Source organism: Opisthocomus hoazin, chromosome 19 (assembly GCF_030867145.1).
Source record: "Opisthocomus hoazin isolate bOpiHoa1 chromosome 19, bOpiHoa1.hap1, whole genome shotgun sequence".
Classification (NCBI taxonomy): domain Eukaryota; kingdom Metazoa; phylum Chordata; class Aves; order Opisthocomiformes; family Opisthocomidae; genus Opisthocomus; species Opisthocomus hoazin.
In genome coordinates this window covers 15,047,728-15,067,518 of record NC_134432.1, presented here as the reverse complement: position 1 = coordinate 15,067,518, position 19,791 = coordinate 15,047,728, and the positions used below count along the sequence as shown (strand labels likewise).

The window sequence follows — 19,791 nt, the reverse complement described above, 5'->3', positions numbered from 1 at the left end:
AGCTTCATTAGTTTCATGCATTACTTGCATTTGCCTTCAACATTCTTTTAAAAACACAGCTGCCAGCTGAATTCCTGTCAAGGAACACTCACAGAAAGGTTTTAGTGCCTTACAATCTTCTCTCCTGTTGTGATACCAAGGTGCAGGTTTTCCATCTGGCCATGCTTACTGCCAACCATACCACCACCAAACCCTGCTGAAACACCCACCCCAGTTTCCACATGCTGAAGAAACCCCAGGCTCTTCTGGACATCCTCTTTTATTTTTCATCATGTTCTTCACTGTATCAACCTAACTGCAAAAACTCCTCCCTCCCCTCCAAATAAATTAGTGTTTTTATGCCACATACTGTGAAGTGGGGAGAAAAAAAGCTGATTAAAACATCTGCCAAAAGTTACCTCCCAGAAAGCACTAACTTAACTGAACAAAATGTTGGATTCTGCCTAACAGTTCTGTTCTTCATAGAAAAGTTGTTTCTGTCTTATCAGATGTACACAAAGAAAAAAAAACAACTAATACTTTACCACATTTTTGTCACAGCCAGTACTAGTAATTAGCTAATTAAAATACATCTAGAGTTCCACTTTAAAGCGCTGGCTTGCCATTCCTATAACAAGATTCCCAATGTCGCACTACAGAAGTTCAACATGAGGGTATCAGACTCTTTACAGAAGGAAAGTTAATATTAACAGACTGCACACAGGAGTAAAAGCATACAAGATTTGAAGAATTAAGTCCAAATAAAATGAACGTGCCCATGTCAGGTAATTTAAACAGAAGATATCAACTCGGTGACACTGACCCTCCCTGCCTCCAATCCAGTATTGACAGAAATGCTGATTTTGAGAAATTTATAAATGAGAAATAACTACGTAAGTTAACAGCAATCCATCTCTGCTTTATCTAGTTTGGAAATTCTTAACTTTCAGCAGGTTTATTAATAGATAATGCAGAGCAGCCTGCTAAACATCAGTCACCAGAAATACAATTGCAGAAGGTGTTTTCAGACACTCCAAGAAAATTATACAAAAGAGGGGGAAAAAAAAAATAAGAGCTTAAAACCACCTTCTAGACAAGGCCATCAATAAATTTCACCTGACGAGCTCTATAGCCATGATTAGTTTTAAACTCCTCTGGGAAAATCTATCTGCATGAAGGAATAATTTATTTAGGGGGGAAACAATTCAATCGTATCTCCAAGAGACATAAGCTAAATAAATTACTCTCAAACAAGAGTAAGTATGCCCACAAAGCAGGTTACAGAGTTCTAATATCAACTCTGATGTGTGTCTATATGCATGCACACACACGTTTGCACACACAGGCACATGTACCAAACAATAAATGACGTGCTCAGATACACAGATTTCTAATGAGGAGAACAAAGTGAATAAATAAACCCGCTGCGATCCCAAAGACTACAATAGCTGGAAAATGAGATCTGCAGCTTTAAAATCCCTATCCGGGGCGCCAGTTTTTCAGATTTTTTTCTTTCTATGTAGATGGCCACGCATCAGCACACGTGTGGACGGCACTCGGACTGAACACACCGCACGTCTTCAGTACCGCTGGCAGCTTCCTACCGGCTTCCTCGCAACTGGCAACCCCGGTTACCCCCGTTATTCAGCGAAAAGAGCCCCTTGGGAATCAAAAGCGCAGAGCTTAACGCGATACACAGAGAGCAGCAGTGTAAAACCTTCCCGTTTGCAGCGGAAGGCAGACCGAGCCCCAGGCCGTCACACAGCGGGGCCGAACACTCCCAGGTATCCGCGCTCCCGACCCAGCGCCAGCTGCTGCCCCAGCGGAGCACAGCCCCGGGACCCCAGGCTGCGAGCAGCGCGGTGGCTCCTCACGGCTGCGGGGTCCCTCTTTCCCCGCCCCAGCGCAAGGAGGGCTTGGCGGGAGGGCCGCGGTCCCGCCGCCGAGACCCAGAGCGACCTGGGGCGACCCGCACCCCGCCGCAACGGGCCTGGGCGGCACCGCCGCCTGCCCCAAGCGGGACCGAGGGCCCAGCTCCGCCGTCGCCCCCCCTACGCTGCCGCGGGTGGACCCGGGTGGTTCCCCCCGCCCCGAGGCCCGCGGGCCCGGCGCGGCTCCAGCCGCACGGAGCGGGCAGCAGCTACCGCCAGCCCCGCGCCTCGGGCCTCTGCGCTCCTCACGCAGCCCCCCCAGGATCCCCGGCGCTCCACCCGCCCCCGGCCCGCCCCCAACCCTTCCCGCCGCCGCCGCGCCGCACCTGGCGGTCCCCCGCCGACCGAGGCCCCTCAGCAGCGGGCTGCGGCGCCGTCGCCCCCCCTTACGGCCGCGGCACCGGCCCCTTCCGCCGCCATCTTGGAACATCCGGCTCGGAGTTCCGCCACCGCCGACGTGTCACGCCGCGCACGCGCGACGACGCCACGCGGCGCGTGCGGGGCCCGGCGACGCGCGAGCGCTTGTTTGTGTTTCACTCCCGCCGGCTCCTCCCTTTCCCCCCGCCCTTCCGCGTGCCTTTAAAGGGGAAGGGGGAAGGCAGCGGGGAGCGCCTACTAAGGGCGGAAGCGGCTTCGACTCCGTCCGCCTCGCGGCGCTGCGGCCTGGCGCAGGCGCAGTGCTGCTGCGGATGAGGGGGTCGCCGGTTCGAGTCCCGGCTGGGGTAGCTGCGGGCGTGCCGGGGCCGCCTCCCCGGAGCGGGGCCGCGCTGGCAAATCCGCGGCCGCCGGTCGGGGTCTGGCGGGGCGCGGCCCCGGGGAGAGCTGCCGGTCTCCTCAGGGGCCCCTGAGGCGGCTGCAGTGGCGATGGCGGCCGCCAGGGCGGGACAGAGGAACGCCAGACCTGGCCCCGGCCCGGCTTGCCTAGAGGGGCCTGGGGCGCGGCCTGCCTGGGGGGCTTCGGGCCCGGCCTGCGGGGGGTTTGGGCCGGCTGCGGTCGGATCATAGAATCATAGTCATTAAGGTTGGAAATGACTTACAAGATCATCAAGTCCAACCATCACCACAACACCTGGTGGGGGGGAGCAGGGCAGGTCAGGAGCCTGCCCCAGGTCTCGAGAAGAGCTGAGTTTTTGTAGAAGCAGAGGGAAATGTAAGGAGCTATCACTGCAGAGCGGAGTTCCTGCCACCTGGGTGCTTGGGGCCTTCGTGCCTGCGGGGCCACGGCACGGTGCCAAGCGGTTGGGTGCAAGGCTGGAGGTTCTGCTGTGCTCTGTCTCCAGGGCCTGTTCCCCCAAACACGAAGCTCTGGGGACGAGCCCCCGTGCAAAGGCAAGAAGGATTTGTCCCCTCTGTGGGCCATGCCGGCGTTGTCACTCTGTGCCCAACAGCAAGCCTCGGAAGGGACAAGACAGACGGCTCAAACATCTCCCTCAGGGGCTGTTACCAGCACGAGAGCTGTTTCTGCACGCTTGGTCATGAAAGCAGGGTGGTGTCCTCAAAGCCTGGTCTGAGCAGGGCAAGCCACACTTTGATGCTGGTGTGGGAGGCAGGAGCAGCACTGTGATTTTTAAAGTGCCTTTCAACTCCCTCTTCTGTAGGAACTTTCTTATAAACCAGCTTGTCAAAGACAATTTCCCTACACAAGCATGAATTAAAGATAAAGCCTTGGTCTTCCTTTGATGTTTCCCCCGACAGGTGTAATCTGAGGAAACATGTTTTTAATTAGCCTGCCTGGCTTTTTAAAAATACAAGTGTATTCTGTAAATACCAGCTTACATCTGTGTCTATAGCTATATATTTACATATCTAACCCTCTTCTTATACACCTGTACACAAACAAACACTAATGATGGGCGCTTACCGCTGCTGTTCTCCTGTTGTGTATGTGATTATAAAGAATTGTCACATTAAGACATTCAATCCCTTTTTACCCTGAAGCTTGCTAACTCATTTGCTGTAGTCAGCAAATGGAGCTGGTTCTGGACTTGAGAGTGACCCATTACAAATAAAAATGCTTGCCAGTGGGAAAAGGACAGCCTGGGTCCTTCTCTCCTGCTTTATCAGCATACTTGGGGTACAGCACAGGCAATACTGACCTTTTCCCGTTACATTCTGATAATTTATTCGGCCTTCAGGTTTCAGGCAACCATAAACTCAGCCCTGCCCCAGTAGCTCACTATTAAAAGGCTCATTCTCTGAGTTTAGAAACAGGGAAGATGGCTAAAGCAGAGTTTCTCTTATGATGATTGGAACTCTGTACCAGGTTATCCAACTTGGACAAGCTGAGCTTTATTTATTTACTCATTTGGTTGCTGTGATTATCCAAACTACCCCAGCCACATGAAGCTGTGTGCAATTCGAGAGAGGCTACACCTTAGATGAATTTGGCTCCTTTTGTACATTCTTAAGGGGGGGTGATTAGAGCTGCAGTAACAATTCGGCAGTCAGGGTTCAAGCAGCTGTTAGCAACTTTCTGAGCAAACACCAGTAGCCTGGAGGTAAAAGCAAAACAGAGTTACCATTTCTAAATGTCCCATGTAATTGAGCAGGAATAATGAAAACAAAGAATCAAAAAAAAAAGAAAACAAGCCCTCCAGCGTGTAAACAAATAGTTCAGATGCACCGATTCCTCCTGGCATCAACATACTTGCCATCGGAACAGCTCCGCGCTAATCTTGTTTAACGCAAACACTTCTGAACCCTTCCCTTGGCGTGGGAGATAATTTTAGTGCTTCTCAGCCTTTTTCAGCTGGAATGCTGGAACAACTGTGCTTGCCATGACCCATTCATTTCTCGGCATCTTCTGTTGACGGGAGAGCTGGAAATTCACCTCCCAGCACTTTGACCAACACGAGGTAAAGACGAGCTTGTGCTTGGCCAGCATGGGCTGGGTGGAGGGGCTTGGGGGAAGGCAAATCCTTCGGGACAGAGAGTTGGTGGGAAAGCCCCAAGTGTGGAGGGAGGGTTTGAAACTGCGGCCATTTCTCTCGTTTCTCATTTAACTTTGCCTTGATCCCAGCTGGGGACCTGTGACCCCACGACCACCTCATGCACCCGCTTGGGAAAGCCGGAACGAGGGACTGGCAGGAGATTGTGGGTCACCAGACACTTTCATAAATGTAGGAGTCAGTGGGGTCTAAATGCTTAAAAACTAAACTGTGTATCCTTCCTCCTGGACTGCTTAGAAAGCCTTTTCTGACTGCTAGTTTGAATTACCTTGTGGCCATTTTATTAATATCTATTCACGTGATAAAGCGGACGTTTTTGTTTTGCCTCTTTCCCTGGTATTTAGCCCCCTCTTTCCTCGCTCTGTCCCTCTGAGCCATCCTCATGGAAAATTACGTGCTTTGCAGCCCCCCACTTCTTAAGAGCCACGCGTTTAGTTGCCTCTTGCCATGTCATGTGGTTTTGCACATCCTCATAACGGCTTTTTTTAGTCCATTCCAGGCCAAATTCCCACCTTGACTGAGGGTGACCGGCGTGTTGCATGCTAGCCCAGATAGGAGAGAGCCTTCCTAATGGCTGATGCTGGGATGAGCCATGCTCGCAGCCAGCCGTGGGCAGGAGCGCTGGGATGCGTACGTGTGGGAGATGCCTGGAAGGATGGGCTGCGTGGGAGCACGGCTGGGTGCTCCCAGACGTGATTCGTGGGCAGCACATGCGCGAGTCGCGGTGAGGGCAGACACACTTCGTCTAGCGTCTCCCAGATGGGATGCAGCGAGACACGACTTGGGGCAGAGCACGTCTCAGGAAGCCCATCTCCAGGGTGTCCCTTGGGGAAACGAGAGCCTCACTGGCAAACCGTGTTTTGCAGGGGGAAGAGGGCTTTGTCCTTGGTTAAAATGCCCCTTTCCACGGAGTCTGCAGGAGGTGCGCACTGGCACATCGCCTCCCCGACCTCTGCCTTTCACTGCAGCTGGGTGGCACGCAAAATGCCACGGCTGCAGCACCAGCCTCTGACCGGTTGTACAGCACACGTCTGGCGGCCCCGGTTCCGTCTGGGGCTGGGTACCGGCTACATGTTCACACATGCCCACTCCCTCCCCGGCCGCGGAGTGGAAAATACCAGCATTCCAGGAGTTACCAGGCTTATCTGGTTTGGGAGGAGGTCCACGACTCGGCTATTTATATCCAGTTATTTGGGAACTTTGCAGCTGCATTTGGGCTATAGAGTCCCTGCAGGGAAGAGAAAGAATTACATTAAATTACCTTAAAAATCTGGAGTGCAGCAAGGACAGCAACCGTTTCTGTGTGGTGTTGGTGCCCGCAGTGGCATTACTGAAACTTCCCCTCGGGAGCTGCTGCCCCTCGGCATCGTCACTGGGGGGATTTCCAGTTCCCATCTGCGCAAGCCACCGCATCCGAGAGCCCAGCCCGACGCTCAGCGCCGTCTGTGAAGTAGGCAGCACTCTTACAGACCTACTCGTAGAGGGCTCTGTTTCCATAGGCACTATGTAATTAGAAGCACGTGGCCATTTCTTACTCTCAGCCGTCTCATCAGCCAGAGAATGCTCCTAAAAAAATAATCAGAAAGGGAAGTTTTACAGTGAGAGAATACGGTACTTTGCACATTTGTGAGTGACATTCTCTAAAACAACTTTTCAGTGCTTCCCCTTTTAGATCCCGACCTTATGGCAGAGGCCTGAGAGGACATGGGAGCATCCCCAGCACAGGGACAGGGCGACCTGGGCAGAGCCCAGCCTGGCTGACCGCCTCGCACAGCCCCTCCGGCCTTCATCAGAACAGACGTCTCGAGTCAGTGAGAGTTTTGCACAAGTTCAGGAGAAAGTTTCATTGTCCAAAGCCCTGCTCCGAGCTTTAGCACAGAGAACAAGACGTCAGGAAAGTGCCGGTGCTTTGTGGCGAGGCAGCCCTGCAGTATTGAAGGACAGTGGGGATCTAGCCCAGATTTCAAACGATCCGTAACAAAAACACTACGTACCAGTTTTAGTAAAATCTAGATGCCCAGAAGCATCATTTATTGCAAATCAGTTAACCAAAAAAAATACATCATTTTTGCAAACTACAACTTTGCATGTAGATAGCTTTATTACAGAAGATATCTTTTCTTAAACTACACTCTAGTTTATAAAACATAGGAAGATTCAACACCACGTGATGTTTTTATCACTCGTATTAGGCATGTCACAATAACAACGGTCTGAAATGTTAATTGAGTGCTCAGCAAGGCGCTGGGCCTTGAGAAATATCCATTTTATTTGGTGTTCTAATAAAAAGCAATGAGGAAAAGAAACCCTTTTCTTAGGTTTTCTTGATTAACTGCTCTCTATTTGCCTGCCCCATACACGTATCTAGTCTTAGGGTGTCTGCTTGCCCTTGCACCCGAGTGAGTGATATTCCAACACCTCTATAAGGTGCTATATTTCTGATATATTTAAGACTTGCTCATTTAGATTTTTGAAACAAAATCCACCTTTTTTTAAAAAAACCACATATTTACAAACATTAAATCTGCCACAGGCTTATACCATATTTTACATGATACACAGAAAGAGTGTACATCAATATAAAAAAAGATGCATCACTCCAGGCTAACAAGAACAAAATGTTAACGTTTCACAGCACAGGCTCGGCTGTGCTGTCCTTCGCCCTCCCCGCTTGCCCCCAAAGCCGGCAGCGCTTCCCACCGAGCACCCAGCAACGCGCTGCCAGAGGAGCCGGCGGCGGGCGAGCACTCGGCGGTGGCAGTGTTACAACGCTTTGTAATCTCACTCAGGTTGTCTGCATTAATAGACACGCCTTCTTCACAACAGGCAGGCCATCCTTAAAATAAGGATGTGGTTTACAAGTTTATATTGGCATTTATTTCTTAAACAGTTACTCAAATGCAAACACGAAAACAAAAAACAGTAAAGATATTCAAAGTAAAATTAAGTCTCCTTTGTGTATCAACTCCACAGTTATGGGTTTGGTATATATTCCATAATTATGGGCTTGCTCTCTTAGAAGTTTGGCAAACACACTTCTTTTTGGTGGGGGACAGTATTCATGTTTTGTAAGGGTTTTTTTTAGCTTAGAACCTGTTCTTACAGGTCTATAATCCTGATTTTTTTTTTTTTTAGATCATTAAAATCATTTAAATATATATATTTTTATATATATAAAAACAAGCGAGAACAAAAATTTCTATTATCAAGGCAAATGTACAACTATATAATACTGAAATTTAAACAAAGATTCATGACCGGTACCATAAAATGTCCTCTCAGATACTACAGCAAAGGAAACATTTTAAAGTACATTTCAAAAATCTGTCCACACTTAATTTTTTTCCCCCTTAAGGAATGGTATTTTTAGTCAATTTTTCCTTCCCCTTTTCTTTCTTACCTCTCTTTCGGAGTTGAAAGAGAAAAAAATAAATTAATGGCATTTCAGAATCACAAATCGCTGCTTATAGCTTTACATAAACATTTCCTCTCAAATCAAACACAGTGAACCCCCCCAAACAAAAGAGAATGTCCTATAAAAACCTAACTTTTTGATTTCATGAAACACAACTGGAGTCCCACATTGAGTTCTTAACAATAGAACATATAAATAAAAAGGCAGTGTTTTCATGTAAAATAAAAAGTACATAAATAAATACTAAAAAAAAAAGGAATTAATTTGTCTTTTTACTTTTTTTATAAAAACATATTTAAAAAGGATCCTTTAATAAAAGCATCCAATGTCCTTTTAAAAAAGATCTCCCTCGAGCTTCTAACTCCCACTGAGCGCCAGCGTCTCTGAAACACCGTCTTTCACTTGAAGGCTTCGGGGATGTGTCCCATCTGTGACTGCATACTCGTCGGAGGGCTGGAGATGCCCTCGGACCAGTCGGACACGTTGGAGTGAGGAGACGAGCTGGACCACTGGTCCGGTGACTCCGGCGACGGCGTTAGGAAAGGGTGGTCGGGCACCTGGAGCTGGTGGCTGGGGGTGTTGTCCAAGGGGGAGGAATAACTGTGCTGGGAAGGTGGAGTTAGAAACTGCGTGGTGGTCATGGGCTGGGCGAGGGAGGATGGCAGAGACGTGGGCAGCATCTGGGAATCCTGAGGCAGGATCGTGTGGACCGCCATGGTACTGCTGCTCACCGGCTGCATGTCAGGCTGGCTCAGCTCCGTACCAAGGAAATTTTGGCCGATGTGGCCGCTCGCGTTGGAGCTGGGGTTGTGATGCTGCTGCGGCGGCTGCTGCGGCGGTGGCTGCTGCTGCGGTTGCTGCGGCTGCTGCTGCGGCTGCATGTTTTGCTGCTGGAGCTGTTGCTGCTGCATCTGCTGTAGCTGCTGGCTCGGCATCAGGTGAGGCTGGGAAGCCAGCCGGGTGTTGGGCATGGCCTGGTAGCTCATCATCTGCGACAAGCTTGTGGTGGGCAAGCCGTTGTGCAGGGAGGTCATCATGCCGTGCTGGAGGTTTTGCGGCTGCTGATGCGCCCCTGGTTGCATGTTGCCTCTCATGGGGTTGTACTGGGTCTGGACCATGCCGTTCTGCAGCCGGCTGAGCCAGTCACACTGCCCGTTCAGAGCGGCCGCGCCGCCGACAGAGAAATTCAGCGGGGCGTTGCTCATCGCTGTGCTGGGGCTGGAGACGGGGAGGTGGGAGAGGCGCGGCGGCACCGCATCGAAGGCCATCCTGCTGGAGTTTCCCATGGCCATATCCTGCTTCCCCGCCATGTTGAGGTGGTTGATGCTCATGTGGGCATCAGGCATGCCTGGCAGGTGATTCAGAGGCACGGAAGGGGACTGCTGAAACGGAGAGGTCATCAGCGGAGGAGAGGCAACATCCGACAGGTACCCATGGGGCGACTCCAGGGAGTCCACCGGAGACAACACACTGGAGTTGTCAAGCAGACATCCTTTCCCATCTTGTGATTTTTTCCTCCGGGCTTTGAGGTCTTTGGCATCCTTGCCGTTGCAGCTCAGGCCCTTGGTACTCGGCTTCCTGGCCTTCTTGCCCTGGACGGCAGGTTTCAGGTTGCCAATGTAGCTGCTGGGAGAGCACAGCGGTGGGGACAGGGTGGGTGCCCCCAGCGGGCCGTTGTGCAGCGGTGGGCTCCGCACCAGGTTGTACTCGTCCAGCAGCCTCACGATGTCGTGGTGCATGCGCTCCTGGGCGATGTCCCGTGGGAGCCGGTCCATGTGGTCCGTGATATCGCGGTTGGCATAATGGTCCAGCAGGACCTTGGCGGTTTCGTAGCTCCCTTCTCTGGCTGCGAGGAACAGTGGGGTCTCCTCCTGGAAACCCAGCAAAGATGGTTAAGTTTAAGTTCACAGATCCTCCTGGCTAACAGTGTCCTGAGCTCCATGCCCAACACCATCAGCCGCGTGGCAGAGACAGTAATCGTCTCTCCTCTGGTGAGTTTTTGCTGCTGCTTTTTCCTACCCTGCTAAGCCATGCCCTTACGCTGATATCAAACCAGGAACCCCATGAGCGACCCAGAACGTGCGAGGAGATGGCCACACAAACACCGTACCACACTGTTCCCCAAGCACTGCACGGCCCCTCAGCATCACCCGTAGGACCAAATCCCACAGTGCTTCTTTCAGCTAAATCCAACAGCTTCATTCCCAGCAGAACAATCAAATCAGAGTCTCAGTGCCAGACAGTGTTGTATTTGAGGCAAAAATTACCCTCTAACAGACTCCCCAGAGATGGTTCTTCCCTTGCCTACGTCAGCCCAGGAGACCCCTACCTTATTGTTCTGCATATCCTTATTGGCCCCATTCTTCAGGAGCACCACTGCGGCTTCAACGTTATTCACAGCCGCTGCCCAGTGCAGTGCTGACTTGCCTGCAGAGGAAGACCACAAAATACAGCACGTGTCAGTGAGTGGTAAGAGTAGCAGCAAGCAGCCCGTTCCTTCCCCCTCCGAGGCAGCCCGTGCTTCAGCTGCCTGCAGTACCTAGATCATCCACGGCATTGACGTCTGCGTGGCAGTTGATGAGATCGTCCAGCATGCCCTCCACAGCCAAGCGAGCGGCCAGGATCAGAGGAGTGGTCCCGTCGTGCATTCGGGCGTCGAGATCGGTTGCCCTGTTCCTAATCAGGATCTGCCACAACAAGGGCCAAAGCGCAGGAAACGCAGACGTTAGGAGGGACAGAGAGCAGACGCTCCCAGTACCAGGTCTCAGGACCCGCAACCCCCTTTCCAGAGGCTGGTCCCTCCAGTCCCCGCTCCCAGTCCGCGGTGCACACCCAAGGACAGCTACGGGCTTGCTGCTTCGCTGTGCCCTGCCCTGAGACAACAGGGGCTTTGGTTTTCGAGACGTTCACGCCACACCTTGCCAGGGTGAGCTGGAGACCCCGCGCTCAGCTCAGCCGTGTGACCGACTCAACGCGGAGCACCAGCGCTTTCCCCAGAAAGCCCCGAGACGGGCGGCGAAAGGATGACTTACCTGGAAGACTCCCTGGGCATCGGCAGAGACGGCGGCGTGGAGGGGTGTCCTGCCCATGTTGTCCTGGATGTTGGCATCGGCGCTAGCTTCCAGCAGGCGCTTGGCAGCGTCGGAGCGGGAGTACCTGGCAGCCAGGTGCAGAGCCGTCTCGCCCGTGCGGTCAGTCTGGTTGTGCAAGCTGGCGCCTTGGTAAATGAAATCCGAAATGACGGCGGGAGCATCGTCTTCCTCTTCGCTGTTGCCGGTCTCCAGCCCTCCTCCGCTGCACGAGGCGATCATGAGGGGGGTGAAGCCATCTGAAAAGCCATGGGGAACTCGGTGAAAAAAGGCTTTTTACCCTTCTGTAATGCAGGCGGCTCAGCAACACGCTCTGTCTGCGATAGATGCTTATCCTCGTGGGCGCATCAAGACTGAGTTCCTGACTGGTTCTAAACATCAAACACGAATATCCTTCCTCTGATATGGATCTGAAATTCCTTAGTGGTATCTCACCACTCACTGCTTTTCCTATTTTGTCTGCATGTAAGGTGCAATTTATAACGAAGGCTGCTCAAAGCAAACTTGAGTATGGTACAGAGCAGCCTTCAATATTTTTATTATTTCAGAGGACAACTTTGCAGATGTGGGGAGGACCAAATGCTTGTAACAATTTAAGAGCCTATTCGCTACTAGTGTAGTTAAAAACCTGAAAAGAAGATTGTGAAATGTGCAGATTGGTGGGAGGAGAGGAATCTAGGAGGGGCAGAGAGATAAGCTGGATGATTTAACAGGTACTTCTTCTGTATTCTCTAATTTCCATCTCAGTGATTAAACAAAAGAGATCTCACGGACAGCAAAACGTGACAGGATCTATCTCTAAATCACACACAACCATGCAGAACGGCTAGCAGCAACTCCCTGCTAGAAATGGAGATGGGTAGGGCTGTCTGGGACCGCTCACCTGCAAGGGGTAAGGGAGGATTTCAGATGAGCTGACAAGCACCACAGAGGTGAAAGGAGTCCACCTTACCGGGCCCTCTGACGTTGACATCCATGCAGTCCGCATCGATTTCCCCCTGCGGCGGAGTAGGCGCCATGGAGGATATGCGCAGGTCAGCGGCATCCAGGTGCTGCTGGGTCCACTGCCGGTGATCCGTCTGATCGTCCGTGTCGGGCAGCATCGCCTGCTCCTCGAACTGGGAACGACAGCGGGAAATGAGCACCGAGCAAAGCGCACGAGGCAGGGCGGGAGGAGGGGGCTGAGCTCTAGCGTGGGAAGCTCTGCAAGTCCCAAAGGTGCGAGTGTCGCACGCAGGTTCGCGAAGGAGCCGGCGGCAGCGATGCGCAGCGCAGACCGGGCCCCCGGGGGTCCCTCCGCTCTGCTGCTTCCCGCAGCGCTCTGCTCCTTCCACGACAAAACCCCGCCAGTGACTACGTGCTGCACAGCAACGGAACGGGGCAGTGAGCTTACCCTGAACTTCTTGGTGTCCAAGGTCTCCTCATCACCCCACTCATTTTGGTTGTCATCCATCAGCGTGCCGTCAGAAGCATTTTTGAGGGGTCTTTGAAAAAAGAAAAACCACACAAAAAATTAGCTCCTCTGCAGGAACTAGAGTGTGATGGACTGTGTGCACAAACTGAAAGAAGAATCAACAAGGCAATTTCCAGCAGGTCCCCCTCAGGTTGCCTTTCATTTTTTACCAAGTGCAAATGGACCACAGAGCAGTTAAAAACCTCCTCCAGATGGAAACACTATTTTCCCCATGCAGATCTTTAAGAAACCTGATTTTTTCTTCTCCCCGCGATGCCAGTATGATGCACTAGAGAACAAAACTCCGATGGGCTCTTTCAGCAGAGCCCCGAGCAGCCCTGCTGCACTGCGTTTAACGGGTTAGCAAGCAAATTACTCACTTCAGTCCAACAGAATCCTCCCCAAGCGGTTCTCGTCGCTTCTTCTTGCTCGACTCTGTCACTTTGAAGCCTTCTGGGAACCAAAGCTGCCCATGCTCCCTGCGCCGCTTACGAGACACCAGTACTCCCACTCCAATGAAAGCAAGCAAGACCAGCGCAGCCACCACCACGTACATAGGATACAGCTGGGAGTTCTTCGCCGGCTCAGCTGTTTCACCTACAGAACAGTGGGGCACGAAGAGACGCTGAGACATTAAGCTGCATAGCAAACCAGTGACAGAGTGGAAATGAAGGAAAATTAGTTAATAGAGGTACCTAAGGCTGATCTAAATCAGCCCCCCCAAAATAAGGTCATTTTACACGCTATTAATCAGAATTGCAAACTATCGGCAAATTCTCGGCTGCACAAGCCAGCCTGCATCAGGAGACAGCTTCACTTTTTTCTCCTTTAAGGAAAAGGATTAGCAAACTTCAAATCATTGCGCTTGCATTGAGCTGTTAAGACAAAAGGATTTAGGGGGGATTTTCAAGATACAAACTTCAACTCCTTCCATGTCACTGATTGATTGGAGCTGGTTGAGCTTTCTTTTTATTTTCTCTTTTTTTTTTCCCCTTATAACTTTTATAGTGATAATGGTTTTGAAATAAACCTGGAATGAGCAAAAAATAGTAAACTGGTTTTGCAATTTTTTTAAGAACAGACAAAGGGGAAAAAAAAAAAAGATGCAAGGTTATTAAAACCAGACTGTGCTCAGATGCAGCCAGCTGAGAGATAACTAAACATGGATGAGGCTGGAAAGTTTTGGCTGTCTCTCCTCCCCAGCCGACCAGCCATACTTACTTTTAACGGCTTCTATTTTGTAGGGTATGTTCAGGTTGCCAAGGGAGGCCAAGGCGCCCAGGAACGCCGCCACATCGGTTGCACTCTGGAAGCACTGGGAAGACGACTGGATGCACTGGCGGTTATCAATTTCCAAGTAGACGATGGATCTGTGCGAGAGAGGAGTCGGTGAGGAGCACGGAGCGATGGCCACACTGAGAAGCCAGACGAGCCCTGTCTCCCTTCCTGCCTTAACCCCCATCAGTGGGAATCAGAAGGTGGGAACCCATCTCCTCGCTCCCCCGTGGCCCAAGCCCTGCAGCTCACACTCCTGGTCTACTGGATTTGTCTCAGTGAGCACCACAAAATCTAACTCCTTATCTAAAAGAATGGAAGGGAGTCTCTGCTTCACAATTTTTAGAATTACGCAGGCACTCTGCTATCTTAAACAACGCTGTTTGGGAGCCTGCAGATCTTTTCCCATCACTTTCGCTGCTCTAGCTCCTTTGCTGTCGGTGGCTTTTGATTGAGCCCACAGAGAGGGAGATGGTTAGATCTATATGTTTATACCAAAGATCTCCAAACACAGTTTGCAGTAATTGAGTTTTACAACAAAGCTCTAGAAAGCATTTCCCAGGGAGAAACTGAGGCTTAACTTAATGACTTCCTGAAGTCAGACAGTCGGTCAGGCCAACCTCTGCTTCCAGCTCCCACCCAGCCCAGCCCCGGCTCCCGACAATACACAGGACTCCTTCAATCGTGAGAGTCGGCGCAGCATTGTATCAGGGATTCCTGAGCGATCACTCGCTTTTCCCACACGAGAGCAAAATCCGGTTTCTATTCACACTGAAAGCAACGTCTCAATACAATTCTCTGGCCTACATCCTTCCCCTTATAGCGTGTTACTATTATCGACGCAGAAAACAAACGCAGCTCGGTGCAAAAGGAACGCACTGGTCCCCCTTACCCTCTGATGTCCATCTGATCGAGCTCTCTCCTCTGCCTTCTGCCAGCCCTGGAGTAGAGGCTGCTCTTCACTTTGTTGATGACAGCACTAGACATGTCTGACCAGTCCTCTGTTGATCTCTTGATGTAATGCTTTTTCAGCTCCTCCTCATTGCCGTAGTACGGAAAGATCATGTACTCTCCCTTGGCATTCTTCTTGAAGACCACGTTGGTGTGCAGCACGCGGCTCAGCTCCCGCAGGAAGTTGAAAGAGTTGTTCTTCAGGTTCTCGGGAGTGATGAGGACCACCACCACCAGCGTGCCATCTGCCAGCTTCTCCGGCATGTTGTTTGCACAGTCCAGACCATCCCACTCGCACTCAAAATTATTGCAGCCCTGGTCACAGTGACCATCTGAGAAGTGATCTTTGCAGTACTGATCGTACAGAGGGCTGGGCAGAAGAACAAGAAAGGCAGAAGAACGAATTAGACGGAGCACTGCACATATTACTGTCTGCTGAGAAAACAAGCAGTGGTCCACAAGGACCTCTCTTTCGTATAAATATGCCTCATCCTGACGGACACTCAACCAGTTTACACAGAAGGCAATCGTTTCACGCAGCACCGTGAAGCAGTCACCACTGGGGGTGAAAGACAGCAGCTGTTAAATTATAAGTTGCAATTCAGATGCCAGAAAACAGGGATAAATTACTGTGACTCAGAGAAGACAGCGGGACACAGAACAGTTACTCAGACCAGAGTTTGTCCATGAATCTGGGATTAAGTTCCTGCTGTTGCCAAAGACAATGTTTGGTAAATGCCTGGATGTTAACATCATCCTGTTTTCTGGCAGCTCTTCCATCTGGGGTCTCCCTACACTGAAACTCACTGTGTTACTACTGCGAGCTGGGGAATTCACTTGTCTGGCGTGTTACAGGCAAGGACAGGGAAGCCATCTGGAATGAGCCAAACCCAGAGAGCTTCCAAGTGGACATGAACTCGGTAAGATCACAGAGAAGTGTGGTTGTTTGAGTTGCAGCCCCACAGGCAGCAGAACAGAACGTAGGGAGCGAACAACAGGTCTGCGCTGAGGAGCTTTAGCAGATGCAACCAGAAAATACCCCCAGATGATGAGCCCAGAGGTCATGGCTTTAAGAGGGTCAATGAGCGAGCCACTTACTTGCACTGCCCTTCGTATTTCTGGCAGTCAAATCCATCGTACAGGCAGCCAGCGTTGTTGCACTGAGCGTCGCACTTGCCGTCGTTGAAGTACTTCCAGCACTGCAGAGACTGGGAGCAGTTCTTCCAGGGGTCGTTGAAATTGAGGGAGCAGTCACCCCCGTCCCAGCCGCAGGCATGGTTGTTGCATTTCCCATCGCAGATCTTGTTGCCGGCGTAGCCCGCGCAAACGGCAATCTCGCACTTCTCCTCAATTTTGGGTGGGATGATATCCTGCCCGATGCCACCCTGGAAATCGAAGTCGAGGATGTGGCAGTTGAGGCCGTTGAAGTTGGCAGGGCAGTTGCACCGGTAGTAGGGGGAGGCATCGCCGAAGAACTCGCAGGTGCCCCTGTTGTAGCAGGGGTTGGAGGTGCAGGGGCTGCTGGCCGGGTACTGGCACTCGGGACCCGTGAAGGCCGGCGCGCACATGCACTTGGAGCTCTTGTGGATGGAGATGCAAGTGCCACCGTTCAGGCAGTGCAGGTTCCCACAGGTGCGGGAGTCGTTCTCGCAGGTGGCACCCACGAATCCCTGGGGAGGTGACAGCAAGGAGGGAGTCAGAATCACTGACGCTGTCCTATGAGCAGCCTAACACGCTGAGAAACTTGGCACAAACCCAGTGCATCAGGGCACGGCTCTGGTGCGTCCTCTGAAACTAGTGATGGGCAACAATCATCAAGAACGTAGAGCATCCCGCCTGTCAGAGCATCCCACTCCAAACGAAGGGAGCTCTTTTGCATAGCTACCTGCTCCACCTTTACCTGGTGCAAACAACGGTCAACCATGGAAGAGTCTGTCCTACCAAGCTGCGCGTGGCTCCTGCAGGGCTGAGCCGCCTCCTTCTCCCTGACCCTAACCCGGTCTCCTTGCAAGCGAGGAGGGACATACAGACGCACCTCCCTCCAGTCAGCACCCACAGCAATGCATCGTCCCCCCACGATCACCCTGGTTACCCCAGCCAGGGAAGCCACAGGGGCTAAACTGGCCCCTTCGCTGCGCCGCTGTGCGAGGGGCTGACTTGCAGGGCCCGTGCAACATCCCACGCTGGGAGCTGGAGGGGAGCAGGTACCTACCGGGGGGCATTTGCAGATGAAGCCACGGCCGGTGTTGCTGGCAACAGCGCAGGTTCCCCCGTTCCTGCAGGGTTTGCCTTTACAGCCATCCACCACGGTGTCACAGCGGCGGCCTGCCGAGGGAGAGGAGCGCGTGAGGAGCAGAGGAAGGCGTGCGAGATGCTCGCAGTGGCCGGGGGCCGCAGGGCTGGGCGCTGGGAGCAGGGTGGGGGACGGGGGGGACACGGCGCTCACCTGTGTAGCCAGGTCGGCACTCGCATTTGTAGTCGTTGACCCGCTGCACGCAGTTCTGGGTGCCGCGGGCGTCGCAGGGGTTGGACAGGCACTCGTTGACGTCTCCCTCGCAGCGCTCCCCTACAAAGCCAGGGGGGCAGATGCAGCTGTAGCCACCTACCCGATCCGTGCACTTGCCATTGTTAAAGCACTTGGGCCCCAGGGTGACAGGATCAAAGAAAGGGCTGCAGTCATCCACATTGATCTCACAGTGCACCCCTAGAGAGATGGGGGAACAACCCACACAGCTCATCAAACAGTGTCAGGGTGCCCGGTGGTCCCTTGCGTGAACCTCCCCTGCGAAGGGGCTGAGCCTGGCCAACTCCACGGCAGCCTGAGCCGCCGCTCTGGCAGGAGGCACGCAGCGCGGCGAGGCTCGCGGCCAAGGTTGCGTGGCCTTGATGGCTAAGCTCGCAAGCAAACACAAACCTCTACCGCTGCATTTGCTTCTGCTAGCCCGAGCAGCTAATGAGCAGATACCGAGGATATCTGCACTCAACCCACTAACGCCCCAACCTGGGGAATTAATTTACCTTGAGTTCCTCTGGGGCAGGAGCATTTGTAGGTATTGATGAGATCGATGCAGGTTCCTCCGTTCTGGCATGGGTGGGACAAGCACTCATTGATCTCCTCTGAGCAGTTAACTCCATGATAACCAGCCACGCACTACAAGGAGGGAAGAGCGGAACTATCAGAGAGGTTCCCTCAATCCCCACGTGGCTGCAGGAGCACAGACAGCACCCCAGCCTTCAACCCAGTGGAGGGGCACCAGCCTGAAGCTGGGGCAGCTCCTTGGGCTCCAGGAAGGCAATAACTGGTGCTTTCCCCCGTGCATCTCTGCCCCCGCGGCACTCACCTCGCAGGAGTAGCCTCCCAGGTAGTCTGTGCAGGTGGCTCCGTTCTGGCAGGGGTTGGGGGAGCACTCGTCCACCTGCTCCTCGCAGTAGCTGCCGGTGTAGCCGGCCTGGCAGCGGCAGAAGTGAGTGTTGCCGGTGTCCACGCAGAGCCCTGAATTCCTGCAGAGATGTGCTACGTCGATACCTGCCGGGGAGAGCAGAGTGAGACGCTGGGACCTCGGTGACACCCGCGCACCGCAGGGCCACGTCCTGGCCACCACACGTCCCACCGGTGAGCGCAGCCAGGACTGCAGCCGCAGGGTGTGCCCGTCACAGCAATCCTTGAGATCGCTCTCGTTGTGCCAAAGATCCCCACCAAGAGAACCGAGTGCAGCAGGGACTGACCTTGCTGCTTGGCGGCCACCTCGCAGGAGACGCTGGGGACGTCGCAGTAGAGCCCCGTCCACCCGCTGTTGCACTCACAGCGGTACAGGTTGTTGGTCTGCCAGCACTTGCCTCCGTTTTTGCAGGGAGAGGAGTCGCACCAGCGCACCAGGTTCTGTGGGGAGCACAGGAGGAGATGGGGGGCAGGACCCAGCAGGGCTTCTGCAGGAGTGGAGGCTGCAGTGACCCCCAGCTCCCCCCAGCCCGCATGCAAGGTTGGACACTGGAGCGAGTGGCCGACAGCCCAAGGCTCCTCTACCTGGCAGTTGAGCCCGGTGTATCCCTGGGGACAAGTGCACTTGTATGTTCCGTAGCTGTCCTGGCACGTGCCCCCGTTCAGGCACGGCTTGGAGTCGCACTCATTAATGTTGTGCTCGCAGTAGCTGCCCGTGAAGCCGGGCGGGCAGACGCAGGTGAAGGTGTTGATGCCATCCACGCAGGTCCCACCATTGAAGCAGGAGCTGGGAACACAGACATCACGTCCCCGTGAGTCACCACCGCCCGTGCTCCACGCCAAAGCCCCCACAAACCAGCCCAGGGCTACGGGGCAGCGCAGGGACCTCAGCCCCTTGCTCCAAGGCTGCGCCCGTGGCAGGAGCCGCGCTGGGCTGTACCTCTCCGTGCAGTCAGGCGTGTTGTTCTCGCAGTGGATGCCGCTGAAGCCGGAGGGGCAGGTGCAGGTGTAGCTGTTGACGCAGTCGGTGCAGTTGGCACCGTTCTTGCAGGGGTTGCTGGCGCACTCGTTGATGTCCTCCTCGCACTTGGGCCCACGGAAACCAGCCAGGCACTCGCAGAAGAATGTGCCGACACCATCAGAGCAGGAGCCACCGTTGTGGCACGGATCTGGAGAGGATGGATGTGTGCATGAACATGCAATGGGTCCAGCCCTGGTGCAGCAGCCCTGCCCAGGACCTGCCCCGCAGCACCGTCCCCGCACACGTCCCCTGGCCGTGCAGAGGGACGGGACAGAGCCTGTGGACCAGGC

At 53.2% G+C, this 19,791-nt stretch overlaps 2 protein-coding genes across 8 annotated transcripts in view; both read right to left on the bottom strand.

The window, feature by feature from the left end:
* SEC16A (SEC16 homolog A, endoplasmic reticulum export factor) overlaps positions 1-2,378 on the bottom strand; it is a 30,114-nt gene extending 27,736 nt beyond the window's left edge. For 5 of the 6 annotated variants that reach the window (XM_075439367.1, XM_075439369.1, XM_075439368.1 and 2 more), the window contains exon 1: positions 2,237-2,378. The gene's annotated coding sequence lies outside the window, so the exon portion shown is untranslated. The remainder of the gene's footprint in view (positions 1-2,236) is intronic. The other variant, XM_075439372.1, reaches the window with a different exon arrangement.
* Positions 2,379-6,895: 4,517 nt separating this feature from the next.
* NOTCH1 (notch receptor 1) overlaps positions 6,896-19,791 on the bottom strand; it is a 45,482-nt gene continuing 32,586 nt past the window's right edge. Inside the window, exons 18-34 of one of the 2 annotated variants that reach the window (XM_075439365.1) lie at positions 19,421-19,649; positions 19,066-19,267; positions 18,768-18,921; positions 18,383-18,567; positions 18,060-18,192; positions 17,488-17,745; positions 17,254-17,366; positions 16,140-16,711; positions 14,983-15,411; positions 14,037-14,185; positions 13,196-13,412; positions 12,756-12,846; positions 12,315-12,480; positions 11,306-11,601; positions 10,813-10,960; positions 10,603-10,700; positions 6,896-10,144 (exon numbers count right to left, since the gene is read on the bottom strand). In XM_075439365.1, the coding sequence (XP_075295480.1) occupies positions 8,672-10,144; positions 10,603-10,700; positions 10,813-10,960; positions 11,306-11,601; positions 12,315-12,480; positions 12,756-12,846; positions 13,196-13,412; positions 14,037-14,185; positions 14,983-15,411; positions 16,140-16,711; positions 17,254-17,366; positions 17,488-17,745; positions 18,060-18,192; positions 18,383-18,567; positions 18,768-18,921; positions 19,066-19,267; positions 19,421-19,649 (4,913 nt within the window). In that variant the 3' untranslated portion in view covers positions 6,896-8,671. The remainder of the gene's footprint in view (positions 10,145-10,602; positions 10,701-10,812; positions 10,961-11,305; positions 11,602-12,314; positions 12,481-12,755; positions 12,847-13,195; positions 13,413-14,036; positions 14,186-14,982; positions 15,412-16,139; positions 16,712-17,253; positions 17,367-17,487; positions 17,746-18,059; positions 18,193-18,382; positions 18,568-18,767; positions 18,922-19,065; positions 19,268-19,420; positions 19,650-19,791) is intronic. The other variant, XM_075439366.1, reaches the window with a different exon arrangement.